At 35.2% G+C, this 12,811-nt stretch overlaps 1 protein-coding gene and 1 pseudogene across 13 annotated transcripts in view; both read right to left on the bottom strand.

Annotated features, from left to right (window-relative positions):
- BIRC6 (baculoviral IAP repeat containing 6) overlaps positions 1–12,811 on the bottom strand; it is a 235,501-nt gene that overhangs the window by 116,047 nt on the left and 106,643 nt on the right. For all 13 annotated transcript variants that reach the window (XR_006815144.1, XM_045979750.1, XM_045979752.1 and 10 more), the window contains 7 exons: positions 9,457–9,588; positions 8,194–8,409; positions 7,120–7,303; positions 6,325–6,480; positions 3,361–3,494; positions 2,550–2,703; positions 740–856 (listed from right to left, as the gene is read on the bottom strand). Coding sequence is in view for 12 of the 13 variants with exons in the window: in XM_045979750.1 (XP_045835706.1) it covers positions 740–856; positions 2,550–2,703; positions 3,361–3,494; positions 6,325–6,480; positions 7,120–7,303; positions 8,194–8,409; positions 9,457–9,588 (1,093 nt within the window). In the remaining variant the exon portion in view is untranslated. The remainder of the gene's footprint in view (positions 1–739; positions 857–2,549; positions 2,704–3,360; positions 3,495–6,324; positions 6,481–7,119; positions 7,304–8,193; positions 8,410–9,456; positions 9,589–12,811) is intronic.
- Positions 4,017–6,242, bottom strand: LOC123926127 (annotated as a pseudogene).

Raw genomic sequence — 12,811 nt, 5'->3', positions numbered from 1 at the left:
CGCTCTCCATGCTTTCTGGTTTCTGTTATCAGCAGGCATTGCAGTCAGGTCAAGAGTAGCTTAACACCCCCTCACAACACCTCCAACATTTAGCTCACTTCATCATGCAGGCTTTTATCATCGAACATCAACCCCAGAAAGGTGATTTTGAGAAAGACCACATTCACATCTTTACTACCATATATGATTATAACTATTTTATTATTGTTGTTAATTTCTCACTGCGTCTAACTTATAAATCAAACTTTATCACAGGTATGTATGTAGAGAAAAAATTATGGTATATATAGGTGTCACTGTTATCTGTGATTTCAGGCATCCATTGGGGGGTCTTGAAATGTCTCTCTCCCAGAAAGGGGGCAATTATTGTATGTAAAATCCCACTTTATCATAAATGTCGATATAATGCAATGAACTCCCAGGCTAACTGCTAGCTAAGCAGACAACTCATTAACCTCACAACACAGTAACAAAAACATCATTCAGGTTTTTGGACTGAATGTAAGCATACTACTACATGGAGGTATTTTGTTCCCCCTCCACTTTCCCAATTTATTAATACTTTGTCTTATTTCTGAACTTGCTACTAACTAGGTGAGGGAGAAGTGCTATATACGTAGCCCACTCAGACTCACACCACACATGGAATTTAAAAATCTGTCCTTGCTGAATGCACTTAAAAATTATTAAGAGATAAATGATTCATAGCAATACTCTAAGAATGGTGATTTTCACTTACAGGTAGGAGATGTATTTGTTAATGCTTGTAAAATGGAATCTGCTTCCAGGGTAGACATCATTTTCAACATAAGTTCTGCTTGCTGTTCAAGTCCAACTTCAAGGCGAGCATCTAGGGCTACAAAAAGCAATTCAAAGAAATAGAGCTATTAGATAATTTTTACTCATGGCCTACTTCCTACAATAAAATTTTGACATCCAAATGCAAAAGAGGGTAAAGAATGTGTCCTCATGTTAGAAAACCTGTCAGGAAGTATCAGCCACAGCAGGTACCAACATCTGTGTAAAGGAGGCTAAATGAAGTAATGATAATGAAGTAAGTTAATGATCATGAGAACCAGGTTCCTCAAAGTCAGAGAAAAGAGAAGCAAATATGGAAAGGGAGTATGTTAAAATGAAGTCTAGGTAATATTACACTGTATGTTAACTAACTGGAATATGAATAAAAATTTTTTAAAAATTAAAAAAGTAAAATGAAGCCTGTACAGTTAGATTACAGCCAAATATATTGACATGAACTCAAGGCATTCTAGACAAAAAGGCAGATATAGAAATATAGATGCAAATGTGTGTACACGTTCCCTAGATCTGTCCACCAAGCCGGCAGAGAAACAGCCACCAAAATAGTAAGTATACCTAGCACCCAAATTTTGGTTTTTCAATCACATTCTTCCATTAAAAGGTTTTGAAAAACCGTTCTCTTTGCTGAAGTAGTTAATTCCCAGTCTGGGGAAGGAAAAGGAAATGAGAACCCTGGGGCATCTTGTCGTGCCAGAAAACAAGGAAGTGCTCAAAGAAAGAGGAGACAGATAAGCGAAGGGAGGAGATCCATCACACTGGTCAAATCTGGGACAATCAGAACATCAAAACAAAAAAAATGAAAACACTGTGAATGTACTTAATGCCAAGGAACTGTATACTTAAAAATGGTATATTTTACATTATATTTTACTTTAATAAAAACTAAGCAAACTAAATAACAAATTATGACTCACTGAATAAAACAGGAAACCATGGATCTACTTAAAAATCAATGAATAGACTAATTAAAAAAAAAAAGAAGAAGAAAAAAGAACAGTTTCCACGTATCATTCTCCCACATCCGCAAAAGTTCTTTACTGAGGGGAAAAAAGTAACTTTACAGCTGAGAAGACTGGCACACATCTCCCTGAATCAAGTAATTAAACCTCAAATCACTGATCAGGGAACAAATTTAAATCATAAACCAACTAACAGAATGCATTAAGAAAACCTGAGCATTACACTTCAAATACTTTTGGCAACGATACATGACCACAATCTAATCATGAAGAAATAGAACACAAACACAAATTTTGAGGGACATTTTACAAAATAACTGGCCTGGAATCTTCAAAAGAATTAAGGCCATGAAAATGAACTCTGAATTGCAGCAGGCTGAATGAGACTGAAGATCTATGACAATTAAATGCAAGGCATCATTTTGCTTTGAATCCCTTTGCATAAAGGACTTTATTTAAATACAACTGCTGAAACCTAAAGGAAGTGTAAGTGTTACAGTACTAATGTTAATTTCCTAATTCTGAAAGAATGTGCTTCCTGGGGCGCCTGGGTGCTCAGTGGGTTAGGCCTCTGCCTTCAGCTCAGGTCATGATCTCGGGGTCCTGGGATGGAGCCCCACACTGGGTTCTGACTGAGCAGGGAGACTACTTTGCCCTCTCTCTTTACCTGCCTCTCTCTCTACATGTGATCTCTCTCTCTGTCAAATAAAATCTCTAAAAAAAGAAGAAGAAGAGGAGTAGCACATGACTAAAAATTTAACACACACTTACCCTGAGATACTGAAACACTAACTGTCTGTGATCCATTCTTCTCTGTGTTTGCAGGTGGCTTTGCTACAGGAATTCCAAGACCTCCAATGTAAGGGTTGTAGTTGTAGGTGCCATAATCAGCACCCCAATAGTCATACCATGTACTGCTTATTGGCTTAAAAGAGTGGAAAAAAATGGTGGTTTATTTTGACCTCTTCACCAAGAGTGACATTATTTACACTTTTTAAACTCAAATAGGGCTACAAAATAAACATTCTCCCTACCCTTTAAATCACTAAAACATACATATGATCTTAACGATCTACTGGAATAGAACAGTAATATTCTCTTCATTTTATACCAAAATTTTAAAATACCTTATTTATTTAGAACCTGAGAGATAAAATCAGCATCCTTTAAAAAAAAATCTCTTACACAAAAAGCAGCAATATAAAGTATTAGGGGTGTATCTCTTTCAGAAAACATCAAAGCTAATAGAGAAGTAGAATCTGAAATAAATTGGGCTTAGAGGGGCTTAAATGCTGCTTGAAATTTAGTAACCTATAACTAAATTTCCCCATGCCTATTACTGGTTCTTACTAATATATAAGACAATAATAGTGGCAACATTAATAAAAGGGTACAATTTTTCCTTCTACTATTCTATTGGTATTATAAAAAAAACTACTATAGGACCTATAGCAAAATAATGAATTTTGAGAACACTGATTAATGGATTACATTACATGATAAATATGTGTACTTTGTTCTAAGTGATTAAGCCAAAAGTATAAAATGAAATATTTTAATTGCAAAGAACAGCAAATCATACCTTAAAAACTTTGGCTGCAAGAGGATCCTTTTCCAAATCAATATCTAAAGGATCAATGTCAACTTCCATTAGATCTTGAAGTAGCTCAAGATCAATTTCTTTATCTTTTTCCAAAGAAGAAAGAGGAGGTGCACCTTCAAATAATTGAAAATGATTTTGAGAGAGTATGCAACATAAAATGTAACCAATATATTGCTTTTATTTATAGAAAAAGTTATTTTACTTGTATGTGACATGTTTCTATTGCTTTAAAAATCTCTTAATTTTTATACTTGACAATTAAACATCAGTAAGTATACAAATGTATCACTCTAGATAGAACATACAAGTAAAACACCAAGCAGTAATATTTGATTTCCCTGGGAAAAAGACCATGGAATTAGCTCTTACTGAATTAGGCTGCATAAACTTTGTCATTGAAAATAATCATTATCCACTGCTAGAATGAACATTACTCATTTTACTGCCTCCAATATGTAAAGCACTATGTTACATCCACAATCAGAAAATGATATGCAGTATTAAAGTGAAAAGCAAAGAGAATTTAAGTCATATGACTGTTATTCACCTTTTTTTTTTCTTGCCTTCGATCATCTTTATTCAAAATTAGCTATCCAAAATGATTTGACAATTATACAACAAACAAATTTCAGTTTTTATACAGCAGGCTTTTCTTCTGTGGTAGATTTCTTTTCTGCAGATTTCTTTGCAGCTGCGGTTTCTTGGTAGCTGCAGCGTTTTTTTGTTTTTTTCTGCAAAAGGTTTCTTCTGCTTCTTCACACCCTTCACACTAACAGTTTTCTTTCCCTTCTTCCCCAACATAGTCTTCTTACCTGGAACCCCCTTCTCATCTGACTTGGCTTCTGAGGCTGCTGCCACCTTATCCATACAGAACTTAGGACTCTTGGCCTGGCAAGGAATGGTGGTCTGGCACATGGTCTTTGCACAGGGGCTTAGCTTCAATAGGTTTTTCAGTGGATTCAATTGGGTTTTTCAGTGGATTCTTCTTCAGGACTCTGCGATGAATCCTCTGGCATGGTGCTTAGAGGGCTCTTTGGATCTCTGAGCTTTTCAAAATTCTGTTAAGTAGTGTATTAAGCATCTTGTGCATGGGAAGGTTGTAATTCCTCATGAAGGAGGCAGTCTTATGCCAAGTGCCACACAGATGGTCTACTTGCAGAGTACTTTCAGTCCAAATGCGGAAACATCACACATGCCCATTAGGGGCAAGTTTCAAAATGTTCAATTTGCTTACATTAAGTGAAATAATTCCAGAGATGGTTCTAAAGGCCTTGATGATACCAGTGTCCTCATTATAGATGATGCAGATCCCCTATGCTCGATACAACGATGGTTTCTCATTTTGCTCTTGCCAGCTTTCATTCACTAAGAATCATAGACTTTTCCAATACCATTCTAAGCTTTAAGTTTTTTAAGCAATATAAACTCCTTGGTCTTCTTGCAGCCACCGACTTGATCTACAAACACCAAAGGAAGTTCAGGAACTTCCTCAATACCATGACTTTTAGAAATGACCAGTGCTGGTAAGGCCAAGGCAGCCTGGGCAGAGCAGATGGCATATCACTTCCGTGTCATGTTCACTCTGTGATGCCAATGGCACCAGATTTTGTCTGGTGCAAACATGCATGCCCCACAACGTATATTTCTAAAAGCACCCTTGGCAGAACAGTGAGTCCCACTACCTCGAACTCTGCCAGTATCCCAAGACTCAGCACTGGTTTACGACTTGTTAATTCACTAACAGCTGTGTGTTGTTTTTGCACAAGCTGGTATGAACAAAGTTCACAAGATCAGGTCAAATGGGAGCCTTGAACACAGGAGGCAAAGTAACCTTCTTGCCAGATGATTCCCCTTTTCAGAGTACGCTGATATCAGTGATGAGCACACGCCATCATAGGGTTAGGACAGAGAGAGTCACGCTCTCAACCTGGTAGCTCCTATAGGAAAAGCTGCTAATCACCTTATTTTTCTACTCTGAATTAGAAATTCTTTTGCTCTCAGATGTCTCAAAGTTTGTAACTAAATTTCTATGCCTTAAATAAACCTTACTTTCCCATCCTTCTCACCCCTTATTCGACATATATTTATAGAACACCGAGCACATGCCAGCCTGTACTAGGGTATGAGTATGTGAAGATTAATAAAACAAATTTCTTCTCTCCAATAAATTAATCGAAGTCCAGAGTGAGGAAACACTATAGAAATTAAACCAACTATACAGCATGATGAGTGCTATCAGAAACCATCTAGAGTAGAAGGCAGCACCAAAGGCAGTCTACAACACCGCTGCTGGTGGTGGAAAAAGCTTATTGCAGAGGGCAAGCTTTCTGTGAATCATAGATAAGGAGTTCATCTTGCAAATAAGAGAAGGAAGTCTATTCCAGATAAAGGGAATATCACATAAAACGAATAAAATTATGAGAAAACGTTAAGACTGAGAAGTGACCAATGGATGACATAAGCATAGCCCCAGCAACACATACAACAGTAACTAAAACACTCTCTTCAAGAAATAGGGAGCAAAGATTGCATATGCTAAGATACACATACAGTTTTTAAAAAGGCAGAAAACAAAGAAAGAAAATACACCAAAAAGGCTGGATCTTAAAGAGTAAGAGCCTTTAACTTTGCTATCTTCACCAATGCGTGTCTTTAACTGTTTTCTAGATTTTCTTGAACATAGCCAAATCAGACCATATCAAAGTAATTAGGACACTATGAAAGGACAGTGTTTATTATAACAAGCATTCATTCAGAGAATCAAATTGAAATGTATTTATCATATTTAACTAATCTGGTTACTAAGGCCAAAGCCCTAAGACAAAAATGTGAAAATTATCTACTTCACTAAAATTCTTCATTTTGAAATATATTTTTATTAAAAAAAAAAAAAAACAAAAACACTCAGACTATCTTAAATAAAACACAATTTAAGGAACGTACCCGTTATATCATGTGTCAAAGGTTCATCTATAGTTTCCAGCAACTGAACTGAAGACTGCTGTAGGGAGTCATCAGAGTCCCCAGCTGTTGCAGCCACGTCATCGCTCACTGCTCCCTCCTCCATGGCTTCTGCAGCTACTGGGGCCAGCAACTCCCCTGTATGAAAGAAAAGAGTCACAGCTGTCTGAGTAAGTTACTAACAGACCTCCAAAACATATGACAACATATTTTTCCTCCAGTTTAGAGAATGATGGCATGTATGTGCTACTAACTATAAAAGAGTCTGAGGCAAAATACTCCCACCTACCTAAGGAAATGCTAGGACCCACTGCATGACCTTCAAATGTTAAAGACAAGTAATACTGTGCTTACAGAAAATGTGTAATATGAACAGCAGTTACTGTAACTACTTTACATACACGAACTCACTTACTCCAAACAACTTTAGAAGGAAGGTACTCTTATTGTCCTTATTTTATAGATGAAAAACCTAAGGCACGTAGAACAATCAAGGCCACATGAAGTACTGATAAGCAGCCCATTATTGATATTAATAATGAAACCAACTAGCTATAATATTCCTATGCTTTAAGAACCTAAATCCTCCACAAAGACCTAACATTTATAAAACTGTCAACATAATTAAATACAAAAGTAATTCTAAGTAATTGCTAAGGCAGTAACATTAAACAGACCTTTTCCACTTCGGGGGTTATAGTTCCTTTTAAATGTTACTTATTCAAGCTATGACAAGCTAATTTGGACATACCCTTTAAAGAATAAATCCGGACAAACCTGCTAATATATCCTGTAGCATACAAGTTAAGGAATACTGAGCCCAAGCACCACCCCAAGATATATCTCCTCTATTGAAGTCAGTTCCAACCAAAAGTAATAGTAGTCTTTCCAGCTGAGGTTCATTGACAATCTCACACAGATGTATAGTCGGCCTCGTGGCATTTGCAATACGTGCAAGAACCTGCAATACATTTTATGAAGTTATAGCAATTACAGCAATTACAGATGTTTTCTCCAAAACCAAACTGTTGGAATAATACTTTTCAATGATGAGGTATGTTTCTGGCGTCAAAATAATTGCTTGGAAAAAAAAATTGCTTGAGAGGGAATACAAAGAAATGTATTTTCATGATCAAATATTAAAATCTCATTAAAAATTGTGGAATAGTGGGGTGCCTGGGTGATTCAGTCAGTTAAAAGTCTGACTTGTGATTTCTGCTCAGGTCACAGTCTCATGAGTCTGGGCTCTGAGACCAGTCTGCTTCAGGATCCATGCTCAGGGGTGAATCTGCTTGAGCTTCTCTCCCTCTGCCCCTCCCCCCAACATCTGTGAGAGCTCCCGAGTGTATGTCTCTCTCCCTCAAAGAAGGAAAAATCATTAAAAACAAATGAACAAACAAAGAAACAAAAAACAAAAAAACCCTTCTTGGTGCAACAGTTAAAAATAATTTTTTAAAAACAATGAACATGCTAAAGAAAGCCTTCAGGGTATAAAAACCCTTTCATTACCATAATTTGAAACTTATTTGCATATTTCCTATTTTAATTAAGAGAAAAAAAGGAGCTTGCAGAGAGACATACCCACCTTATATACATTTCAAATCTACATTAACTTAGTTTTAACTAGGTTAAAATATAAATCACATCTCCTAAGAAATCATACGTCTTAAGAAGTGCGACAAAATATTTTTAAGCCTTTCAAGGCATAATAAAAAAAATCTAACTTACATAAAGGAAAACCAATAAAAACACTATTATTATTCTTAATCAAAAACCAATTAAAGAATGCATTCTTTCTTTTTCTTACCCTCTCAGTCTGTAATTATAAATTATGCCTATTAGTTTACTTACCTTACAAACAAACAGTAAGAGATCTGCATGACATGTAAAATCCATGGAGAGGAGAAACAGAATAAGTTTCTGCACTACTGAAATACAACGTTCATGGGCCAGGGTAAATGGAAGTGGTTCTATCTCTGGACTTTCTTTTGTTGTCGTAACTTCTGTGTCTAAATTAGAACGGGACCATTCTGCTGTCCGACGTAACCTAATTAAATCCTTGAAGTGCTACACAGAAAAATTTACAGTATTTAAATCAGTGTTTGCCAGATGAAAATTCTTCCAGTATAAATTTATTAATGGGATGAAAATATTCATTCAGGAAATTCACAACTTCTAAGGAATAAAATTTTAGATAAAACATAAGCTTCGGGGCGCCTGGGTGGCTCAGTGGGTTAAAGCCTCTGCCTTCAGCTCAGGTCATGATCCCAGAGTCCTGGGATCGAGCCCCGCATTGGGCTCTCTGCTCAGCAGGGAGCCTGTTTCCTCCTCTCTCTCTGCCTACTTGTAATTTCTGTCTTTCAAATAAAAATGAATAAAATCTTTAAAAAAAAAAAACAAAAAAAACAAAAAAAAAAACATAAGCTTCAACATAAGATTATTAAAAGCTATAATGACCAATATTCCTAAAGTCCTGTTTAGAGTAAAGTACTAGATTTATAACAGAATTTCAGAAAAGTGAAGTTCTATATTAAAGCTACATTAGGTCAAATCTAAAATCTTGAATAAAAATTACCGAAGTATTCTAAACATAATTCATAAAAGGTGGATGGATAAAGAAACCTATGTTTCTTTAAGCATAGAATATTAACTCAAGTTATCTCAAAATCTGATGGAATAACTATAACCTCATATTTATAGAAACACAATAAACAAAACTAGTTGCTACATGTGTTATTCCCCCAAATTAAAAAATACATGTTAAGTTGTATTTTAAAATTTTATTTACAAATCAATGGATTTAATTTTCACTTAAAAACACATTAAGCAAACTGTACATTTCCTTGAATCTTTTATCTTTAATTTACTGGCACACAATCCACTTTAAAGGGAGCACATTAGAAACATAATGTAAGTTCACATTTATCATATATTTCCTTGAGTTAAAAGCTATCTTCCCTCAAAAAAATGGTTTAGAATAGATTTTTTCATTGATAGGCACAGTAACAAAACCTAAAGTTTCTTAATTATTATTAAAAATATTTAACTAAATTGAAATATTAAAAAGGAAAGTGACCGTCCCAAAATAATTACATTAAAAAGCAAAGATCATACCTTTGAGGTAGCCTGCTTTAGTTTTGCTTGCTCTACCAGAAGTTTGTATGATGATCCCTTGTTACTTTGTATTTTTTCTTTTTCCATCTGTTCCACCAAAGCTTTCTGTTTAGCTTTTAATAGGTTAAGTTGCTTTAAAAAAAAGGGGGGGGGGATTAATCTACCTTTTTAACCTAAATTAAGCTAACAATGTTAGAAACAACAAAGTAATTATATACTTCACAGATTTTATCCATCCAACTGATGGAATAAATTATTCCCTGATTTAGTTTTAACTGTATTGCTGTAAGTCATTTCAGATCCCAAATGATCTGTCCATGTTATAATTAAGACTTATTTCCTCACCCATGGGAAAAGGGAAGTAAGTGGAAAACGTTCTTTATGTAAGCCGTTAATGAGAATGATAGATACTTTCTGGAGGAAAGTAAGTGTTCTTAAATATATGGGGAAAATATTTTTATTACACAATATTCTTAGCTTTATTTTTATGGCAATCTCCCTTAAGAGTAGTACATTTTTAAAAATGTCTTTGTTCTTTATTAATTAAAATTTTATCCAGTTAACTGGAGATATAGTGTTCTAAGAAATAAGAGAACTCTCGTGGATACTTTACCCAATTTCCTCCAATGATAACAATTTGTAAAGCTGTAATACTGCAACAGGGTACTGACATTGTAAAATTCACCAATTTTATTCAGATTTCTCTTCACTTCTACTCGAGTTTATGTCTGTGTTTGTGTACTAGTTCTACATATGTATAGACACATGAACTGCCACGATAGTACCATCATCACTAGGTTCTCTCATGATGTCCTTTTATATTGCCCACCCATGTCCCTCCTATCCCATGGGCCCAGTCCCTAATCCCTGGCAACTACTAGTTAGTAGCAATGAATCAAAACAAAGAAAAAAATGTCTGCAGAGAAGACCTTAAAAATCCATTGAATGACTTAACCACATGCCCATGTAAGACAGAACATCATTCTAAATAGAAAGTCACTAAAAAGTGATAGCCATAATTATAAATGAGTACTTTAGTTAAGAACGTAATAAACCTACTTCTTCAGAGAACATTTCCTTAATTTCTATTTTTGATAGCTGTTTTGTTATCAGGAAAAAAATTAACTAACATAAAGAAAAAAACTAACTAATATAAAGAAATATTCACTGGGCTGTAATCTCCATATATGAAGAAAAATGTATCCTAAAATAGAAACAGCACACACATTTATTAGATAATCAACATATGTGTAAGAGCTACTATAAAACAGTATTTTCAGAAAACTGTCCTAAAAGTTCAATGGCAGAACGTGACGATTACAATAAAAATTTTTTTAAATTTATTTCAAACCACAATCTTAATCAGCAACTTTAATTACTATAAAAAGACATTTTTTTCCTTAAACCATTTGAGAGTAAGCTGGCAACCTGCTGACCAGCCACCCTTAAATACTTGGGTGTCCATTTCCTAGAAACAAGATCCTTTCCTACAACCACAATAAAACCATCAGAAACAGAGAATACTGATACACTACTACCAACTATGCCTCACATCCCACTTTAAGTTTTTCCAGTCCCAATAATGTCCATCATAGTAAAGAATAAAACAGTAATATTTTTACTGGGTTTGGGCGCCTGGGTGGCTCAGTGGGTTAAAGCCTCTGCCTTCGGCTCAGGTCATGATCCCAGGGTCCTGGGATCAAGCCCCGCATCGGGCTCTCTGCTCGCGGGGAGCCTGCTTCCTCCTCTCTCTCTGCCTGCCTCTCTGCCTAGTTGTGATTTCTCTCTGTCAAATAAATAAAATATTAAAAAAAAAAAAAAGAAAAATCTACTGGGTTTATACTCTAGGTTTATTTTCCAACTTCATATCCTAAATTAAATACAGCAAGCATAAATGTTAAGTGTTCAATAAAATCAGCTGATTTTTAAAAATGCAAATTACTACCACATAAAATTGGTTGAGGGGGAAAAAAAAAAGAGTTGAGGGAAAAGCTTCACATCATTTTTCCTGCAAAAGATCAAACAGCTCACAGCTAAAAAACTTTCAAGTGAAAATAAATAATTCAGTGCTAAGCCCATGTTTTTAAAAAGGCCTAAAGCTTTCACAAACTTGTCAGATCCGATGGATTTTCATATAAACTCTAAGTACAGTTCAAATCAATTATACAAATATTTATTGACAATACAGTAGGCTCCATACTATATATCAAGGATATAACATTTAACCCTGTATATGCTGTAAGAAAGAGAAAGACCCATTTAAAAAGGTAGTAACAATAAAGTAATGGCTCCTAAGAATCTGATATCAGGTATAAATTCACTATTACACAGTAAAATGTGTATCAAACAAATTTTATGTGCAATTTCAAAAGCGATCATGGAATCAAGTGAGAAAAAAAACCCAGATACAAGCACGAGTGTCCTCCCATAAAAACCACATTCTAATATATGACTTTGTGTGAAAGATTTAGTGTCTGCATGCAAATTTTGCATGATAAGCAGAAGAAACATATATGTGCATCTGTGTGTATTTCAAAAAGAAAAAAACCAACACTAAAGGGTTTATCAACAGGCAAATGGATTAAGAGATTCTCGAACATTCATGGAATGGTGGTCAAGAATTAAAAAGAACCACTGATACACTCAATATGGATGGATCTCAAAAAAATCATTTTGAACAAAAAAAAGCCAGGTATAAAAGAGCACTCTGCATGACTCCTAAAAATACTTTAAGAAATTATTTACTCACCGTGACCTGCACAAATTTCATGTTAACAAAATAAAAGAATCCCTACCAAAATTTATGATGAATATAATGAAAGGATAAAATACAGGACACATGGGGAATATGTTGTATGGGATACTATCCTAATTTGGAAGGCAGCTATGCTCACCACTATACCACCAACACATACTACCCTAATTTGGGAAACAGAGAGATCCTCTTAGAGGAAGTGATTATAAACTCAGGCCTAGTAAGTTAGGTTATCTCAGCAAAAGAGTAATCTATGTGCTGGGGGCTGGGGTGGCCTGGGGAGGAAAGGTACTTACTACATGCAAAAGTCCTGGATGAGAAAACTGGGGCTGGTAGTTCATAAATTCAAATTCAAATATGGCTAGACTAAAATTCAAATGTGTAAGTTAAAAAGAGGGACCCATGATAGAACCCTGAAGTCCTGTTAAGGACTCTGACCTTCAAGCACAGGTCAACTGGAAGCTATCAAGAATTCAAGAAAGAAATGATAAGATAAGGATTGAGAAAGAACAAAAAGAGACACCTTGTGACTAGACCAAACAAACAAACAACAAAAAAAACGATGGCCTCTTATTTAGAACAGTATTAATTGAGAGGGGA

This window comes from Meles meles, chromosome 15 (assembly GCF_922984935.1).
Source record: "Meles meles chromosome 15, mMelMel3.1 paternal haplotype, whole genome shotgun sequence".
Taxonomy (NCBI): Eukaryota; Metazoa; Chordata; class Mammalia; order Carnivora; family Mustelidae; genus Meles; species Meles meles.
Note: the sequence above shows the minus strand (reverse complement) of the source record. Positions and strands in the feature narration are given on the sequence as shown.